General features: G+C 36.5%; 1 protein-coding gene across 1 annotated transcript; it reads left to right on the top strand.

Annotated features, from left to right (window-relative positions):
• The first annotated feature begins 731 nt into the window (after positions 1-731).
• Positions 732-14,513, top strand: LOC143448550 (uncharacterized). The gene is made up of 20 exons (XM_076948353.1): positions 732-794; positions 1,159-1,599; positions 7,060-7,138; positions 7,221-7,297; positions 7,386-7,499; positions 8,194-8,340; positions 11,216-11,364; positions 11,458-11,538; positions 11,620-11,754; positions 11,825-11,882; positions 11,953-12,080; positions 12,700-12,803; positions 12,987-13,011; positions 13,161-13,225; positions 13,294-13,327; positions 13,446-13,498; positions 13,590-13,721; positions 13,905-14,011; positions 14,094-14,224; positions 14,392-14,513. The coding sequence occupies exons 1-20, from the start codon at positions 732-734 to the stop codon at positions 14,432-14,434; spliced, it is 2,166 nt and encodes a 721-aa protein (XP_076804468.1). The 3' UTR covers positions 14,435-14,513.
• The last annotated feature ends 5,189 nt before the right edge of the window (positions 14,514-19,702 follow it).

The raw sequence follows: 19,702 nt of genomic DNA, 5'->3' as shown, positions 1-19,702 counted from the left end.
AGCAGTTTCGCGGTCATTGCATCCCTGTCTCTTTTCAGGTTTTGATATGCACTAATGCAGACTTCTGTCGGGATCGCACCAGTACGGTTCTCGTTCTCTCGTCGTCGTCGAATAACCAGACACTTTTAAACAAGTAATTCTTAAATTTAATGTACGATGCAGGTAGTGGAAAACGCAATTGGAAATTTACAATGTAATAGAGTTCGGCTTGCTCGAAAAACGCATGTTGACTTTGCTGGATTGGGGCGATAACTGGTGATGGCTACGGATGCAAAAACTTTGGCAGTAGGCGATATGGAGCACACCGGCTTGCTAGTATTCTACTGGTGAATCATTCGCCCATTCCGCTTACCAGCCATGAATAGTGTAAAACGTGAATTGTTTCGCCTTAAACTCTACTTTACACGATAATCGCGTGATTCATTTTGATAAGTCTCCGTTACTACACTCTGCTCGGATTGTTCAAATTTTCAAAGTTTGCTAAATGTGTTGCTCTAAGCATTTTAATTGAACTGAGCACGGTTTATTGTATGTAATTTCATTAAAATGATTTCGTATATTTTGCATCTTGAAATTACGCAGAAGTCTTTAGAAGTTTGTCATAACTCATAAGTCTATTACCCAAATTGGCAGTTTGCAAACTCATATGAGAACTCAAACTGGAGAGCGACCTTATCAATGCGATGTGTGCCACAAGGCATTTTGCGTTAGTAGTAATTTTGAAAACTCATATGAGAACTCACACTGGTGAGCGACCTTATCAATGCCAAGTTTGTCACAAGTCATTTATCCAAATTGGCAGTTTGCAAACTACAGGGAACCTTTTTGATATTCATTTTTATATGTGACAGTCACTGCTTTTTTTACTTTGTAATTAATTTGAAAACAATTATTGAGATTGATGAATTATTTTTATTACAACAGGTACACATTATATGAGTTTACTCCTATCAATAAAACCTTCAAATATTTTAAGTTCTTTTCAGAAAATAGGTTATAAGCTTGTATAATAATAACGCAATGGATCGTCAAGTAGTTGGAATGCAAGTTGACGTTTTGTTAAAAGCAATTAGTGATGGGATTTCACAAGAATCTTTCAACAAAGAAGGACAAGAAAAACATTTTTCCTGCAAATTTTGTGATAAATTATTCAAATACAAAAGCCACTTGAAACAACATTTAAGAACTCATACAGGTGAGCGACCCTATCATTGCGATGTGTGCGACAAGTCATTTACCCAACGCAGTAATTTGAAAACTCATGTAACAACTCATACTGGAGAGCGTAATTATCACTGCAAGTTATGTGAAAAGTTATTTACTAAAAACCAACATTTAAAAACTCATATGAGAATGCACACAGGTGAACAACCTTATCAATGCCAAGTTTGTCTCAAGTCATTTACCACAAGCAGTAATTTAAAACGTCATATGAGAAGCCACACTGGTGAACGACCTTATCAATGCCAATTTTGTCACAAGTCATTTATCCAAAGCAGTATTTTGCAAACTCATATGAGAACTCACACAGGTGAGCGACCTTATCAATGCGATTTGTGCGACAAGTCATTTACCCAAAGCAGCAATTTGAAAACTCATGTAACAACTCATACTGGAGAGCGTAATTATCACTGCGAGTTATGTGAAAAGTCATTTACTCAAAGCAGTAGTTTAAAAAATCATATGAGAAGCCACACTGGTGAACGACCTTATCAATGCCAGGTTTGTCACAAGTCATTTACCCGAAGCCACAGTTTAAAAGCTCATATGAGGATCCACAATGGAGTTTGATCTTATTATTGCCAAGTGTGTCAGCATTCCTTTTCTCAAAAGAAAAATTTGCGGAGTCATGAAACTATTCACACTGGAAAGCGATATTGACAATGTTTAATGACGGTTGCATTAAACCTCCTATAGAGGAAATCTAATTAGTTTAAAGTAGTCTTTGGAGAAAACTTAGCATCGAAAAACATTTACAAACCATTCATCCAGATGCTGCATCCATTTGTTTGTGTTTTATTTGTCCACTTTTGCATGTTTTTTTCAATGTTTTATCAATGTCTAGAAGCATTTTGTGTGAGGAAATTTTATCGCATCACGCTGAGGCATAATTTACAATAAAATGATTGTTTAACCAGGTTAAAAACTCAACCAAGCAAGGCATTTCGATAGGTTATTAATCATCATTAAATTAAACAATGCTGAAGTGGTTTCAGCAATGTTTATTGTGTGTGTGGCAGGTGTGGGTTAGTTCAGGTCAAACTGGTGTGTAATGTCATTTCAGATGATTTCGTGTGTACAATGTGTACTTTTTATTTTATAATAGCCTAGTGGACAGAGACTTTACATTTTTCATGTTTTGTATTATTATGTCCCTGTGTCTGTTATTGTTGTCTTATTGATCAATTTTTTAAGCTCATCAATTTTTCTCATTTTGAAAACAGTAAAGAGGAATTTTTGTTTTTCTGTGAATGATGGGTTTTTGTCAGAGCAGAAATCGAAAAGTTTTGAAAACGCAACAAACAAAGAACCTTGTGCACGTAGTGCTTTAGAAAATTGTCAACAGCCCATTAATCAAAAAGGTGTAACCGGGAAATGTTGTCGTGAAACTGTGGCGTTTGGACATAATCAAATTATAACAAGTTATGTAATTGGCATTTTAAAAAGGGGATTGTGTGTTCCTCCAGTTAGAGGCAATTGAATGTTTAGTCAGATGTATTACTTGTGGTTAAGCAGTTATGTAAACAAAGGAGTTTTAAATGTTTCAAATACCATATTGTATTTTTAACGTTTTGATGGTACTTTGGTCAAGAGCTTCGGTGACAATAGAATACTGTTAGATGTGACATAGTTTGTACGTAAGCATACATAAATAACATATGGCACGCGCCCATTGGTAAATACGACGAGTATAAAATCTAATGTTTGATAAAAAATGGCTATCTTAGGTTTTATATTCTCCTTTCGTGATTTTCGGATTATTCTGTTTGCTGAAATATACGGAATTGAAATCATTACTGAATTCGAGTTATGGCTTTGTTTAAAATGTGAAAAGATGGGGTAAATGTTTCTAATTCGATACAACCTATTCGTACAATATAACTACTGTATTAGACTTTATGAAGCTGGTGTTGATTTGAAGAAACATTATAGAGACAGCAAACGCAACGGAGTCAAAGACAATTGTCTATAGCAGTCTAACAGTAAGACAGTTAGTTTTGGCTTTAGGCCAACCTAAAAGCAATCCACACCACCATCCCCACAAAACCGTGACTTAGGTTGTCTGCATGAACAAGGCATGTTCACAAAACTCTTGCATCTTTCGTCTTAAACTGCTAGAGGCCAGTATACCTGTGAAATCTGCAGTAAGGAATTTGGAAAAAGGTTCAAACTTTAGAGACATAAGCGTTGTCTTCACCCAAATGAAACTGTCGTTATAAAATGTCAACACATTTGTGAAATTTATGGTAAGCAGTTTGTAAAAAACTGTGGTACGTACGTAACATCACACTATAATAGGATAAGCGTAGTTAGGCACATAAAAACGTCTATGTACACATAATTGCAGATCTAAATCTAACGGAACAAAAACTGACACTGTATGCAATGCAGAATTAATTTATGATAAAACAAATGATTTAGTTAGCGAAAAGTGTAGACTAATTACAGGTCTACGATAAGCGCGCCACCGGTATATTAAAGTCCCTTGAACAGAGCAGTTGTTAAAAAAACCATTAAGCAAAAATGTCCACAAACCCACCATTGTTCACCCTGTGCAAAGTGAAGACAAACACCGTCCATTGGAACAGAATAGTGCTGCACCATCATAAAAGCAAACCAGCGATTAAATAAGAATATAAACGAGTAAATAAATAAAGTAAAAAAATTCTGATTGAAAACGGTGAAACAGCAACATTGTCACGTACGTAAAATGGCGCAATTAACGTACATCTAGACAACGATTGTAAAACGGCATTGCAGTAGACTACCGGGATATCGCCGGGATATCGAATGTTAACAGGTTAGTTTTAACCTACGTACAGCAATTACTGGCTAATATTTTAAGCAACATTTGTGTAAGTCCTCTCAGCCATGATTTTGTTACAGCAAAAGTTCTACATATCAATTGCCCATCAGTTTACGATTTCTCTCCACTACAGCATGGTGTGCCTCTTCGAGTGATGCAAACGTCACCAACGCTTCCCCGGCAGGTAAAAGCTGGTCATTGTAAAAAAGCTTAGTCGACACATGACAACTCCAATTATTCCCACTATTCTGGTATGGGTAAATAACCACATATTTTATGCAAGCAAGATTTACATAACCGCCTTTGTATCAGAAACAACAGTAATGCTGCTTTAGCTATTGTTCCTCCTGAGACTGTACCAACCGCTGGTTCAATAACTGCAGTACGGGACTCTTCTAATGCAACCTCCAGTCTTTTCACAACCTGGAATACCAACCTTGCAAACTCTTGATTTGATCCAGGCTCAAAAATTAATTATCGGCCATTTCATTGCGCGAATTAGGTATGTTAAGTTACTATATAATTTTCAAGTTGCATTGACTTGAATGGTTAATTCACTATGGTCATACTTTACAATTAGCAATTGGCATCACAAAGTACTAACCACGACCCGGAGGTTTAAACTTGTAACGAATTCTGTATTTTTAAAAGCAAAGACGTGAAAACCAATACAAAGTGTAATTGTTGTGCCGGCAATGAAAGGATTGGCATTTGGCTACCAATTGTAATCTTTTGCTATTTAGGGCTTACATTTTCCATACTTCCAGTTACCATTTGCTATATAGAGTTAACAGATGGCTACTGAGTGTAACAATTTGCTAAATCGGATTAGTATTTGGCTACCCATGGTAACCTTTTGCTATTTCCAATTACAAGTTGCCACAGAGTTAAGAGAAGGCTACTGAGTGTAACAATTTGCTAATTAGGATTATTATTTGGGGGATCACGTCAATTGACCGTGAACAAATTCAATTGGTCGTGATCAACTGACCGGCAACAAATTGGCCGGCGATCAAATTAACCGGCGACAAATTGGCCGGCGATCTAGGTTAAAATTCCAGTGCCCAAAATTATACTTAGAACCAAAGCCGCAAAGAGAGAGAAGGCCTTTCAGCGCGTCTGGTGATGGCTACTGAGAATAACCATTTGCTAAATAGGGTTAACAAATGGCTACTGAGTGTACCCAATGTAAACGATGGCACAATGCACCATAAATTGCATTTACCACACAGAGTTAACAGATGGCTACTGAGTGTAACAATTTGCTAAATATGATTAGTATTTGGCTACCTACGGTAACCTTTTGCTATTTATAGATTACATTGGGCTACTTCCAGATTAAATTTGGCTACTTACTCATAAAATGTGTAATTTATGGGATCACGTGAATTGGCCGTGAACATATTCACCGGCGACAACTGGTAGTGGTCAACTGACCGGCAACAAATTGGCCGGCGATCAAATTAACCGGCGACAAATTGTCCGTCAAAAGGTCAAATTTCTAATTCACTATCTAGTCGCGCATCAGCTTTAATCCCAGCCAATTTAGTATGTGTATTGCAGTCAAGGTTGTCACTCGTAGGGTTTGTTGGCCCCTTGTAGGGTGTAGGGTGACCCTACGGGTTTTTCACCTTTATTCATAGATTTCCTATTGTTACATGCATTTTCCCGGTCTAGACGAGTTGTTTGATGAAATTATGAAACAATTCAGCACTTGCACGGTCAATTTACCTCCCGGTCAATTTTCATTCTGGTCAGTCTGTTCCCGGATAGTTTGTTCGCGGTCAATTTACGTCACGTTCAGTTGTCCCCGGTGAGTTTGTTCGCGGTCGATTTCCCGCGGTCAAATGTCATGGAACCGTAATTTATATATATACTGCCTTTGACTTCAGAAGACTACTTTTGCCGGCTTTTGGGATTCCCCAAATCTGAAAACTGGTTAAATCCTAAACTTTACGTAAACATCATATAATTCAAAATAAATATTTGTGTATTTTTGTCTATTACGATTAACTTAACAATACCTACACCACTGAAACATATATCGCCTACTTAAAACTACCGAATTTCACTTCTTTTCTATGTATAACCCCTAAAATGTATTTTTTTTCTTTTATGCTCGAATTTTAATATCGTTTGAAAAAATAAAACTGTCAATCAACACAGTCACAGGCTAATATGTCACAAACGCATGTTGCCTTAATAAAACAATGCAATGAAATTTTTATGCTTGTCAAGGGTAAAGCACACAGTGAAAAGCCTATAGGTCTTGTCGAAATTAACAAACGTTCGCAAACTTATCGGCCAATACAAAGAATTGGCCCTAATTGAAATATTTTTCACACAGACAGGTTGGAGAAAATATTAATATATGACTAAGGGAGTTTTAATAAAAGTCACAATTACTGGATTTATGGGTGTAATTTAGTTACAGTTACGTTTGCACAATTACGTTGCGCCGCGGAAATCGAACCCGGTGGTAGATAAAAATTAGATTAAACTAATGAACTTTGCCACATTGTGAGCTCTTTAGTCAAGTGGAAAGGCTTCCCACAGAGAGTCAGGGCCTTTGAAATGAATTGGACGAATTAAATTGAATCAAAATGTCCAAGTCCTATAACGAAACAAAAGCTGGGTATGACCTCACTCAGTCAAAAGCAATAAATCAAACCATCTTTCTCATTATTTGCAAATCCCACAACTATTGATCATCAATAAAAGTCATGATAAACGTAATTTTATACAATGACTTAACTGGAGCATAAACGAACCCATTATTTACATGTCTGCGCTTTTCAAAAATTTCTGTTCAAGTTGCCTCACCAAGACCCAAATTTATGGACTGCTGTTCAGTTTGGCAGCCCGCTTAAAGAACACATGTGGCTTGGACCGAAAGTTTTATCGTTTTTTAACTATTTTCAAGTCAGCCATAGTCGTTGATCAGATAGAGCTTAATAACAGTTAGAGTACAGTATAATGTTTCCCAATTCGCTAAAAAGAAGCCAAAAAAATGTATTAGTAAATTTCTACAGGTGATATCAGTAAACAAATTAAAGACATTGAATAAGAACCAAATGACTGACATCGAGATGGTTGACTTTGTGACATCAGGTATTGTACACTAGTTTGTGTAACCGAGTGCGTACTTATGTAACCAGGTACGTGTGTTAAATAATTTGATATTCGTTTCTAGGGGAAGAGAATTGTGCGGGAAGGAATCATAAAGAAGAGGACCAAAATCAGTCTGACCTCCGTTTGAGGAAACATCGTGTTGGTTGCATTTATCGATAAAATAATAAAGGCAATGTCAATTTTACTGGCAAAAATAAAACATACCGGTTTAATCGTATCTCTGCAGGAGGAACAAGAAGGTGATGAAAATAAAAAGGAAGAACATTGCGACGATGACAGCTTCGTGGGCACGGGAAATGGACCAGCGTTGTCGGAAAACGCGACATTGGGCTCTTTTGAAGTAAGCTGGCTTTGGACATAAGTCTGCATTTTGAAATTTTTCATGTTGTTACGACTAATTATTATGAGTAGGCCGGCGAAACTTCATTCCATAGGTTTAGACGTGGCAACTTTTCTTGCAGTGCTTTGGTGTATATATCTCAGCGGGTAAAATAACATACCTGTGCCGAACGTAATGCTGCGTCAGTTGCGTAATGCAGTTTATTTTCCTTTCCCGGCTAATTATTTCATATTTACCCGAAAATGTATCGTTACAAGCCATTGGCAAGTAAGATGATATATGAAAATCAACTAATATCGAATGAGGCAAAAACTTGATAAAAAATTTTCCCTTTCAAAGTAAAACATAGGAGGTCACGCCACATCCTATTTAACCTGACGTTATGACAACGCAAATTAAAATGTTATTGCTTTTGATAAGGTGTCTATAAAAGATTTTAGTAATACGAATGCGAATTTTAAAAGCTTTAGTTTAAACGATAATTCATTTCATAGCAAAGCACAAACACCCATTAAATGTGTTAAAAATTAACCATTTTCGATAATGGTGTGGGTAGCCAAATACTAATCCGATTTAGCAAATTGTGACACTCAGTAGCCATCTGTTAACTCTATGTAGCAAATGCAATTTATGGTGCATTGTGCCATCGTTTAATTTCATATCAATCTTTCCGTGGTCATGTCTCTATTTGTAGGTGCTGGCCGACACAAACCAATGTGCTGTTCATAGCAACATTGAAAGCAAAAGCAAATTTCGAGTGATCGTGGAGGGATTTATGAATGATACTGCGCAGTTTGTCGAACAAGTCCAAGAAAGTGTCACTCCAACTTGTATAAGCAGAGTTAGTCCATTTTATTAATAATAACTTTTTAACAGTTGTAATTAGTAATGATTAGGGCCCGCAAAAGTCAATAAAGTCAAAACTTTTTAAGGACCTCGTCTGACCACGAATCAAAGAATAAAGTTGTTTTCAGCACCTACCGGATTGTTTCTAAGAAGTTTATTGGTCGAAATAATGTCAAAACTTACAATAAAGTCAAAATTTTCAATAAAGTCAAAATTTGTCAAAATTTGGCTTTTTACAAAGTTTTTGTGTTTCTTGAGAGATATTTTTGTAAAAATCCTCGTGGAAGCATTGTAAATCAGGAACTGCGACACAATTAAACCATATTAATAGGCGCCGAAGTTTACAAAATGTAGGGCGGAAAATTTAATGGGTTCATATGTTTGGGAATTTCCCGTGTCAAGGATTGTTGTAAAACCACAAAATAAGATAAAATATACTCCTAATCAACGTTATTTGCGACAACAACCATGCTACAAGTTTTTGTTTTATATAAAAATTCTAGACTTGTTGGTTATGCTAACCTAACACTTATAGCTCAATTGTATTTATCGTCCGTGATTTTCTGCACCTCTTCTAGTTTTTCTCTCAGTATTCTCTTTAAACTCTTCGCATGCGTCGTCCCAAGGTTATTTTTGGTCATTATGTTTGTCTGTACAGACGTAACACCAGAGAAAGGCAGAGATGGGAAAACACTTCCAACAAAAGCAGATCAGTCGAATCCGATTAATTGCATAGTCAATTTGCCAAGCCTTTTTATGCGATTAAACGAATTATGCGTTTATGCGAAAGTGCAAATTCCACTTATTTTCTTACTTGACGTGCGACGTTGGTCACGTGTAAAGACGTCAACACGCAAAACACTAACGTTTATTGTGTATAGCGATCATTCATTCATTCAAGCACGCAAAAGATGAAAACATGCTTTCTTGCATTTGTGTTTTTAAGCGCACAAATGTGGCCATGTCCGCCCCTTCAAACTGTAGTCGTTGGCGAGTTGTATGAAGTACATGCAGAACTTATTTATTTTTTGGTGTTGTCACAACGATTGCGTCAGCAGAGCTTTCTTTATTGTTGTTGTCTTTTTAAACTTGTTTGTTTCGTAAAATTTCTTCACATATTACGGCATCATCTTAACGCAACGCTTAAATGAAACTAAAACAGTGCGAATGTTAATGTGTGCGTATTGACAGCTACGTGTTAATGCTTAAATTGAGCATTGTTGGTTTCATTGTTTCGTAACAAAGCGCGCCACAAGTCACAAAGCTTGCGCATTGCGTGTGCGCACCCAGTGCGCTTTGTTTTCAATTTTATCTTTTAAAAACTTTTCAATAATGGAATAAATTATCTTCATTTTTATTCAATTATGCGGATTATGCGATAAACCGAAGTATTGTCTTTACAAATGATAGACTACGCCTACGGTTTAGGACTTGCGCCCTTTATGCGATAAAACGAATTATTTGATTATGCAGAATGCAATTAACCGGATTTGACAGTATAACTTTTTGAACATAAAATCGCTATTACTTGTTAGAAAAATCCACCCTGTCCACCCAAGTTCGGCGCCCGTGATATAACCCAGGTCTCCCCAAACTTTTTTGTTCGCGACCCCTTTCAAACTTCTGAAGTTTTCCGCGACCCTTCACGTTTAAATTGATTAGCAATGCGAAATATACATTAGTCATTCATTAGTGACATTTATTGAGATGCAAAGACTGAATTCAAGCAACCAGAACTCAAAGCCTACTTACTACTTTACACACATGTAGGCTACTGGAAACAAAACAGCACACACATTTATTCAGTGTGATTGGTGCGACTGCTTTCTGCTACAAAGCATGTCCAGCCGTGGCTCAATATCTGTTCATGCTGGTCTCAAGGCGGTTTCAATGTTGATTAGGCTGGAACGATATTTTGTTTTGATTGTATTTTGTACTTCGTGTAAAATTGGTATACGCTGAGCGACCCCTGAAGTTCGTTACGCGACCCCCAGTATGGGAAGCCCTGATATAACCTATAAAAGCAGGAAATAAGTCACGATGTCCACTTGGATCAGCAGTAACTTTTATTGCAGATTGACCATTGTTTATTGATCGTTACGTATTTAAATAATTCTTATAAAACACTTCCACTTCATAAACGTGGTATTTTCGAAGATCAACAGTGTGGATTTTAGGAATAGCCTACTGACATTCTGTAATACAAAAATGCCTAAGCAAGTTAAATCGTCTTCAGCAAAACTTAGACAGATTTGTCGAGATTTTTCTGATGAATTTAATGCAACTCCCGGGGGTGATTTAAGGTGCCATTTTTGCGAGGTTATAGTGAAGTGCGATAAAAAGTATTTTGTTGAAGGCCACAGGAAAAGTAAACACCATCAAGCTAGATTGGAGCAACAACAAGCATTCCCTGTTTAATTTTCTGTTTATTAGAATTTACCATGCGGAGAAAATCGAGGCAAAGTGCCCTTTTCACAAGGACAAAATAACACAAGCTATACCTAAATCTATCGCCAAAAAACACGACGCACTTTTTATAATCCATAAAACACCTTGACTTTTCAACAAAATATTACGATTGGGTCTGAAATCGACAAAATATCATGTTTGGGTAACTGGAGGAAGAACTGTGTCCTCTACAAATAAGCAATTTCGTTAGGTCAAAATAAAGTCAAAATTTGATAAAAATAAAGTAAAAAAAATTTTTTTTAGGTCAAAATAAAAATGGCCCTAGTAATATATTGCTGCACTGCATATTAAAGAGTATCTTTGCTTTCAGATTGTTGAAGATTATGAAAGAAGAATCGAAGTTAAAGGTATCCAAAATTCCAAATCTTATCGTTTGTTCAAAATGCTTTGGTTGTTATTAGCAAGATAACATAGAAATCACGAAAAATGTTGCATCAGAAACGGATGCTACACGAGCGACGAGGAACAAGTCAATTAGTGATGAGGAGCAATCTTCAATGAGTCCGACTTCCCCGGTCAGTGTGCTGCCTTCACAGCAAGAGGAAGAGACGTGAGGATGCAGAGCAACCCCAGTCACTGGGTGCTGCCTTTTATGTTCGAATTCTATTTGGCCACAGAAAAAAATTCTCACCGATTTTTGCAGTCCCAGTCCTGTCCGGTCAGAAGCAGAGTCAACCAATGGCCACGCATCGGTGCTTGAGGATTCCAACAAAGGAATAACAAAGTATTCACGCCGCGTGCTACTCGCTTGTACAGATTGATTTTCTGTTATAGTTTCGTAAAGAAATATTTTTTTTAATCACAGAGATCACCAAACTATTGTGACATCATCAAACAAAGCAGGAGATGAAGATGATGGTGCTGAGTCGCCTCACAAGGAAAACCAAATCGCTGAGTCGAAAGATGACGCTAAGAACGTAGACAATGACACGAACGAGAAGTAATTTGCTTGTAGTGAATTTTTATCTACAACTGGTCATCGTGACGTCATTCAAATATTTCTCATACAGACCCGCTGATAAGTTGAGTCCAAAGTTTTACGTCGCAGCAAAGAAAAGAAAAAAACATGTGAGTTGAGGAGACGGAAGCACACGGAAGTGACCAACCTTCTTCTTATCGTTAATTTGCTCTCGTTCAGGAGTTTTCTCCAACTTCGGATGCAAAACTCATCACTGGAGTGAAGAGGTTTGGTCGAGGCAAATGGAAAAAGATATTCGATCATCTCGACTTCCCGCCGTATCGGAAACCAGCTCATCTCAAAGACAGGTCACATTTATTGCACTTCCCGGTTGCCGAATAATTTTCTGTGTTTATTTAGTTGTAATTACCAGTTGGCACTTTTTTAATTTGGTGTTGATGTGGCTTTTGCTTGACATCAATTCACTCATTACAATGATTATTGTTGCACTTATTATTATCCCGCGTGTAACTGATGTGGAAGTGTACATCAGTGTTGTGACCAAGTCTTCTTTACGACTTGAGTGTCATCGAGTCTATTCAAGTTGTGACTCAAGACTTGAAGATTTTCCTGACGTCATACTATGCCTTGCGTTAAACCGGTTATCAAAGCATCATGGCTGTTTACAAATTATTCTGGTTGAGATTTTTTGGAGAAGAGTAATTTCTTAGAAAAATATTTGATTACCTATTTGTTACCTAAACTTATTTAGATATTTTGTTACCTAAAAATGTAACAAAATATTTTTTATTTGAAAATGTAAAACATATGATTTTGTTGCTTAAAATTTTTTGCCGTCTTGACTGTCAACCAGACTCGAGTGAAGTCAAGTGAGAATGTAACTAAAGATGACTCAAGTCAATACAACACTGGTATCGTACCTGACTTACATAGAGCATACTCATGTTGCTACGTATATATGTTTAGATGGAGAACTCTTCAAGAAAAAGGCGATGTTTTAGTGTCTGGTGGATCAGTTGTGATTCAAGGGACAGTGCAAAGAAATGCCTTCAACAAATTGGCAGCATCAGGTATATTTGGTGAGGATTAGGACATTTCAACCCATGGTCGTTGGTTGGGTCGTCCTAAATTCATTCTTAGTTTAATAGTTTGTGGGTTGAATCGGCCTGGAACCAATGAATATGTTATTGCCAGTGAAGTATTTTCCTGCCTAATCGTTAAATATTCTGTGTCATGTGTTCATTTCTGTGCAGGAAAGCTGTCAAAGTCATCTGAAAGGTACAGGTTATGATTTATGAGCTATGAGATTAATTCTAAATTAAGCTCAAGTTTTTATTTATCCATTTTTTGCGGTTTCATAAGTTTCGGTAAAAATTATTTTCTTAACCTCATTAATACGATGTTATTTTCATCTATTTTGACGATAGATTGGAACAATCCAGGTCATCAATTACTTTATCCCACGGCACTGATGCCTTTGCTTCTACGTCAAGTGAGTCAGATTTCTTTTTAAAACTTGTCACTTTACTTGAATCACAATGTTCTCTAATTTTTATTTAGGCACTCCCACAATTTGCTTGAAAGATATCAACAAGTACGTCGATTTCTTGTTCTATCTATTTTCTATAAAACTGACACATTTCTGTAAAGTGCGTATCTTATTAAATGTATTATTAAAAAACGAGATGTGATGTAAGATGTCTATTGCCCAGGAACGACAAATTATTAGAGGAAAATACAAGCCTTAATGAAGACTATCCACCTGGTAGGGAATTGCCATTTGTTAGTGTCAATGTAAGTGAGATATTATGCTGAGAATAATTCGAAGTTTGAGTTGGTCAAAAAATTTTTGCAAGATCTTGGTGAAAGTGGCAACAGTTTGCCAAATAATTCCGAACCCAAGGAGACCTTGCTCGTTGACAATGAAGCTGACATGAGTCCTGTAAGTGGGGGGAAAACTTTGAGTCCTGTCAAATCGGCAAAGAAGGGTAAGTCCCGGCATGTGGTTATCAGTCGAGCGAATAAACAATTACATTTATTTCGCATATGACCAGTGTTAGTAGAATACATATCCAGCCCATTGGTCCTGGACCACTGGTGAGGCACGAATATTGAATCGCTGCCAGTGCAATGAAAGAACAATGAGAATTATTAACCACCTCTGTTTCAAGTGAGAAAACGGAGAATATGGGATGGTTCTGGGGAAGCCCTGAAGTGGGACGAAGAAGAGCCGACTCCTCTGTTCGCTTCGAGTCGTTCGAAAACTCGCACGAAGAAAGTGAGCGAAAAGTTTTTTGTGGAAATCTTATAATTTTAAACGGAGCAGCATGGAAATAAGATTTTCTCAAAATTTTGTTCAGCCCTGGACGGACTGGGAGGAGGAGAACTTGATCAAAGGGGTCCGGAGGTACGGCAAGGGATGTTGGGCGATGATCCTCGACCAATATCGATTCCAGAATCGTAGCGCCATAATGCTCAAGGATAAATTCAGGTCTTATCAGAAAGTTTGTTCCAGTCACCAGCTTGCCCTGCTAAGTCTGGCTTGTTGGTTTATTTCTATGCCCTGGTGACCCTTGTCAGTTTTAAGCTTTTAATGAGGTCTAACACAGCTGTGAGCCAAAATGCAACTTACGCAATGAAATTTTTCTGCTTCCATAGAAATCTATCCTCAAGCAACCGACTGCCCCGAGACCTCTTGTGACGTCATTGTTTATGCTTCTTTCAAATATTTTCCTTTTCGAATCTTTCATTTCGTGTCGAATAAAATCTTTCACAAACGACTAGTTGTTGTGACTAGGACGGACAGCTTTGAGATCACGAGGAGAAAGTCGTTGTTTCATCCAGAAAATTGTCGTTCACTGTGTTCGTCCATTAGGCCTAGTTTCAAGAATAATCGCTCTTCTGGCAAAAATAATGGAGCTGGTAGAGTCCCCGAGGTTTCCTGTGAATTTTCCGGAGCAAAAAAAATTAAAAGCCCTTCATCTTCGCCATAAGAACTTAATTACTAAGAGAATGGAAACATTGAAACTTTCATCCCCGCATATTATGCAGCGTCTCACTTTATTGGAACGTCCGCATGATGGTGCTAAAGGTTAGCGGTGAAAATTTAAAAAAGGAAATTTCTGTGGATAGATTCCATCACCCATCGCCGACCGACGCAATTTACAAACCTGCTCAAATTGGAAATCTCGCGTTTGCCTGCGATAATGTGCTTGCACTTCGTATGACCTGATTTAAACTTTTTACATTGACGCATTGTTTGCCTTTTGTTAAGCTGTTAACTATCTCATATCCATTGATAACTGATTTTTAATTTAAAAAAACGTCACCTTCTTTTCTGACGCAAACATGCTTTCAGCTGCCATCATTGAATCGTCATTATTACGCGATTTATGCACCACCTGCTGGTTAGACCGTCCATTAGAGCCGACATACTGGAAATCAATTTTTACCAAAGGACGCCCCACGTCATAGAGAGAAATAATGAGCTAATAAAGACGATAAAAACCACAATTTCCGCGATTTTTCGCTCAATACAAAAAGACTAAGGCTTAATCATTGTGAGCTCTTTAGTCAAGTGGAAAGGCTTCCCACAGAGAGTCAGGGCCTTTGAAATGAATTGGACGAATTAAATTGAATCAAAATGTCAAAGTCCTATAACCAAACAAAAGCTGGGTATGACCTCACTCAGTCAAAAGCAATAAATCAAACCATCGTTGTCATTATTCTCATTTCCCACAACTATTGATCATCAATAAAAGTCATGATAAACGTAATTTTATACAATGACTTAACTGGAGCATAAACGAACCCATTATCTACATGTCTGCGCTTTTCAAAGATTTCTGTTCAAGTTGCCTCACCAAGACCCAAATTTATGGACTGCTGTTCAGTTTGGCATCCAGCTTAAAGAACACATGTGGCTTGGACGTTGGACCGAAAGTTTTACAGTTTTTTCAACATTTTTTAAAAGTCAGTGAGAACAAAGCTTTCCTGCTGCATCATTAACTTTTTAGGGCGCTTATCTTAGTTTCTTTTGTTCTAAACTCACCATGGTATAATTGATAACGTCACCGATCCCACGGTGAATTAACTTTACGCCCTATTTGTCTCATTTAATTCGTAAAATTTATGGTTTTGTTAAACCGAGTAACCTATTTCTAGATATTGGTTCATTTGTCGTCATTTTTTTCCCACAGTGTATTGTCAAATGGGAACTGACTATATAACGCATCACGTTTCTTTGGAAGAACAGTTACATGATCAGCTTGCCAGGCAGCTACAGGAACACACGTGGCTTGGACCGAAAGTTTTATCGTTTTTTAACTATTTTCAAGTTAGCCATAGTCGTTGATCAGATAGAGCTCAAAAACAGTTAGAGTACAGTATAATGTTTCCCAATTGGCTAAAAAAAGCCAAAGTAAATGCATAAGTTAATTTGTACAGGTGATATCAGTAAACAAATTAACGACTTTGAATATGAACCAAATGTGTTAAACATAAAATATTTATTTTGTATTTTTATACCTTTATTGCAATTGTATATGGTATTTATTTTATTAGAAAGTTGCAGGTATAACTGGTATAATAATATATTATGTATACATAAAGGAATTATTTTAAGTCTACATCTTTTGTTGTTGATATTTTGACAATGGAAGAAAAACCACGTTCGTCAAAAAAATTCAGGTTTTGCAGCCTAACTTTTATAGCTAACTTATCTGCATGTAGTTTAATGGTTTTTTTGTTAAACTTTGATATAATATGTTTGTTGTATAATGTTTTTCACATGAATCAATGAAGTTGAAAAAATTACAGTGAAATAATCCATTCTTAGAATGTAAGAAATAAGCATGTCAATTTCCAGAAAACTGATTTTGAGACCATAAAATGTTGAATGAATGTTGTCAATTCTTTACCACATAATACTGTAGATACCACAATTTATTTTACAGCTTAATATTCAGTGTCTAGAATATACTAAGGTTAAGCAATATATCATGAATCAAAGGCACGCTTTGATTTTTAATAATTGCATGCTGCTTGTCAAGAGCCTATATTGTACATATTTTGTGGTTAAATTTGCTCGATATTTGAGATAATATTGTGACCAAAGCTGACTGTCTGCTGAAAAAACATAAATTTAGCAAACATATAACTTATTAGTTATTTTGTGGTTGACGATATTAATACCATGTGTAAAATGCTGTGTCAGTTTGAGGAGCCTATATATGAGTAGGACCGCGCAATGTGATTCCATTGATTTAGACTTGGCTACTTGACCTGAAGTGTTACGTTGTATATATCTCACGATCGAGCAGTTGTAACGCCTTACGCGGAGAAAGCTGAAGCGCATTCCCGGTTAGACATTGTTTATGTCAATACCATGGTTTTTAAAAATGGCCGAAATTTAACTAAATTGGGACTTTTGAAAACGTCGGCAAGCAAGTTAAAGTGAAAGATTATTTTAAAATGATTCAATTAAACCGAACTACTGTGCATAGATTACAAAATTTACCAGAAATAAGTGTTTAAATTATGCTTGTATAGCTACAAGTTTTACTCTCAAACGAAATAGCTTTTGCTGAATGAGGCAACAGTTTTTCAGTTTCAAGGTTTCTTTGAGGAAAGTTGTCAGGTGCTTAGTCATAATATACAAAGTATGATCACTATAAAGTGATTATTTCTTGGGTAAAAGTTGCGTTAAAATTGGTAGAAACTGCGGTTGGAATTATACTGGTTTCTAGGGAACGACTGTAGCCGGGCATATGATGCTAATTTCTTAAGAAGTAATAAATGATGAAAAATGTTGATTGAATAATCTCTGTCGTTCATTATAAATGTGTATAATCTGCCAGTTTCTGCGTTAAATGTTGAAAGCTGCAGCAAATGGCTCAGGTGCGGTGCCATATGCAGAAAGGATCAGGACCTTTTTCCTTGTAGTAGAAACAATAGCCATGAAAATGCAGCGTGACTTCTGCAATGATTGATTTTTCCGAAATACTAAAGCGTTGAAAATATTTTGAACGATGAAATTCTGCGCTAGGACTTCCCCTGATAAAGTTTCAGCTGGGATGTAATAAGCCCTTCAACCTTTCCCCTTTCAAAACAAAAAGCTTTATCTACATTTACAAACACAGCAAAGGTATTTCTTAAATTTCGTTTTAAGTTAATATTTAATTTTTTTGCCAATAATATTATATTTTGTTTGGACCAATAAGAAGTTTACGAAGGTTGCTTAAGGTGTCGAAAACTCTCTAAATGTGCGATTTTAAGTACCTTGTTTTCAGAAGTTTCAATCACGTATCACGCTGCCTATGAGGCGTACCGAGTTATCCTAAAATTATCAAGTGCATCTTTAAATGATTGAGATACCAAAATTCAAGACGTTCTACATATCATAAAGTCAGATCTCCGTAAGCAACTACATGAAAGCAGCTTCTGTTTGCGAGTGAATTTTAAAAATGGCTTACCCAGTCCAAAACAAGCGATTAGAAGTCAATGGACTAGCTTACAGCTTACATCGATTGTCATTGTTCAATATTAGCAGATTTCAATCTTATCTACATCAAACTGTTTTCCCTTGACTCTCACGTTAATGGTGTCACTTAATTATCGCAATCTAATTGTTTTGTCGCATCGTTTTAGGTCTGTTTTCTACTTTTCTGCCAACATATACAATTATACAGCAACCAGTCGCGTCACTGTGTCATTGTGTTTTCTGAGGGAAGGCGAAGTAAGAAGGTTATGTCTGAAACATTTTAGTTTCAAAGTTTGTTGCAAAGAACTACAGTATAGTACATGTTGACCTTAGTTAAAAAGCTGCCAGTAAGTTTACCGGAGACTGAGTTATTTTCAGCATTTGCCGCTCACATTAACTTTACTCTTGAAAGGAAATATAACGGATATATCCGTATATTTGGAATTTATCTAACCGGTTAACCGGATATTAACTGCAAAGTGAGACAATCGATTTCACGAGGATTGCGTGAAAAATGGATTGTAAAATCATTACGCAGTTTTATTGTAGATCTATGTACACGCGCAGTACGAGCGAATGCGAGAAAAAACACTCAAATTCAATGTTCACTGCTTCTGCAACGCCCTCCTTATAAACAGGGTTGCCATCAGTCTCAACTCAAAAATAAGGACGACTAGAAATTGAAAGACGAATACCACCTTAAACAGTGTACAACAGGAGAAAGCAACCAATGTTCCTAAAAAAATAAGGACGAAAGTGAAAATAAGGACATTTCTTAGAAAAAAGCACAAACATATTTTCTAAGACACGGACCTTTAAAATAAGGATAAATTCTAGAAATAAGGACGGTATGGCAACCCTGCTTAAAAAGCACAATGCATCAATTGTGGAATCCTGTAGACGGGACCGGAGTTTTGTAACAAAGAGTCCACATGCACTGAATGCTCTTTCTGCTTCCACAGAAGTGGGCTGAATAGTAAGCCCCAAACTGGATTATCACTTTTGAAAGGTTTAAATTCAATCTCTAAAATTTAGTCACTTCAAACTAGATTGTAGTCAAAGCTTTTCAACTGACACTTCACAGACTTTACCTTGCCCTCTTTGTGACGTGATAGTAAATTTCACATGTGCATTTTACGAGTATCGTAGTTGAAAGTATAAGACAATAGAAGTGTGAACAAAGGTTTAATTGCGCTCATTAATTGCATACATTGCTGTTTCTACAGATTATACGTAGAAATTATACATCGAAAAACTAAACTTTGATATTAGGTAATTTAGTGCTGATAATGTTTGATCATTTTTCATTTTTTCAGAATTGTGTGATGCTGTGTTAATTCACCAAGCAATCGACCAATCATAAAGACAACGAAATTGTTGCAAAACATTTTATGAAGCCCAGTTTTGTATATCGTAAAAATGGGTTAGCGGTAAAAATGGTAACTATGGTAAAAACTATGATAAAAAAAACTATGGTAAAAATGGTTA

The sequence above is a fragment of the Clavelina lepadiformis genome, chromosome 3 (assembly GCF_947623445.1).
Source record: "Clavelina lepadiformis chromosome 3, kaClaLepa1.1, whole genome shotgun sequence".
In the NCBI taxonomy this organism is placed as follows: domain Eukaryota; kingdom Metazoa; phylum Chordata; class Ascidiacea; order Aplousobranchia; family Clavelinidae; genus Clavelina; species Clavelina lepadiformis.
The sequence above is the reverse complement of the archived record's forward strand: the minus strand, read 5'-3'. Positions and strand labels throughout refer to the sequence as shown.

Excerpts from the sequence above, each read along its gene's own strand:
- LOC143448550 (XM_076948353.1), top strand. The coding sequence starts at position 732 with ATGAGAACTCACACTGGTGAGCGACCTTATCAATGCCAAGTTTGTCAC. Across the intron at positions 12,804-12,986 it reads CAACAAATTGGCAGCATCAG|GAAAGCTGTCAAAGTCATCT; the intron begins GTATATTTGGTG and ends ATTTCTGTGCAG. Across the intron at positions 13,499-13,589 it reads TAATGAAGACTATCCACCTG|ATCTTGGTGAAAGTGGCAAC; the intron begins GTAGGGAATTGC and ends AATTTTTGCAAG.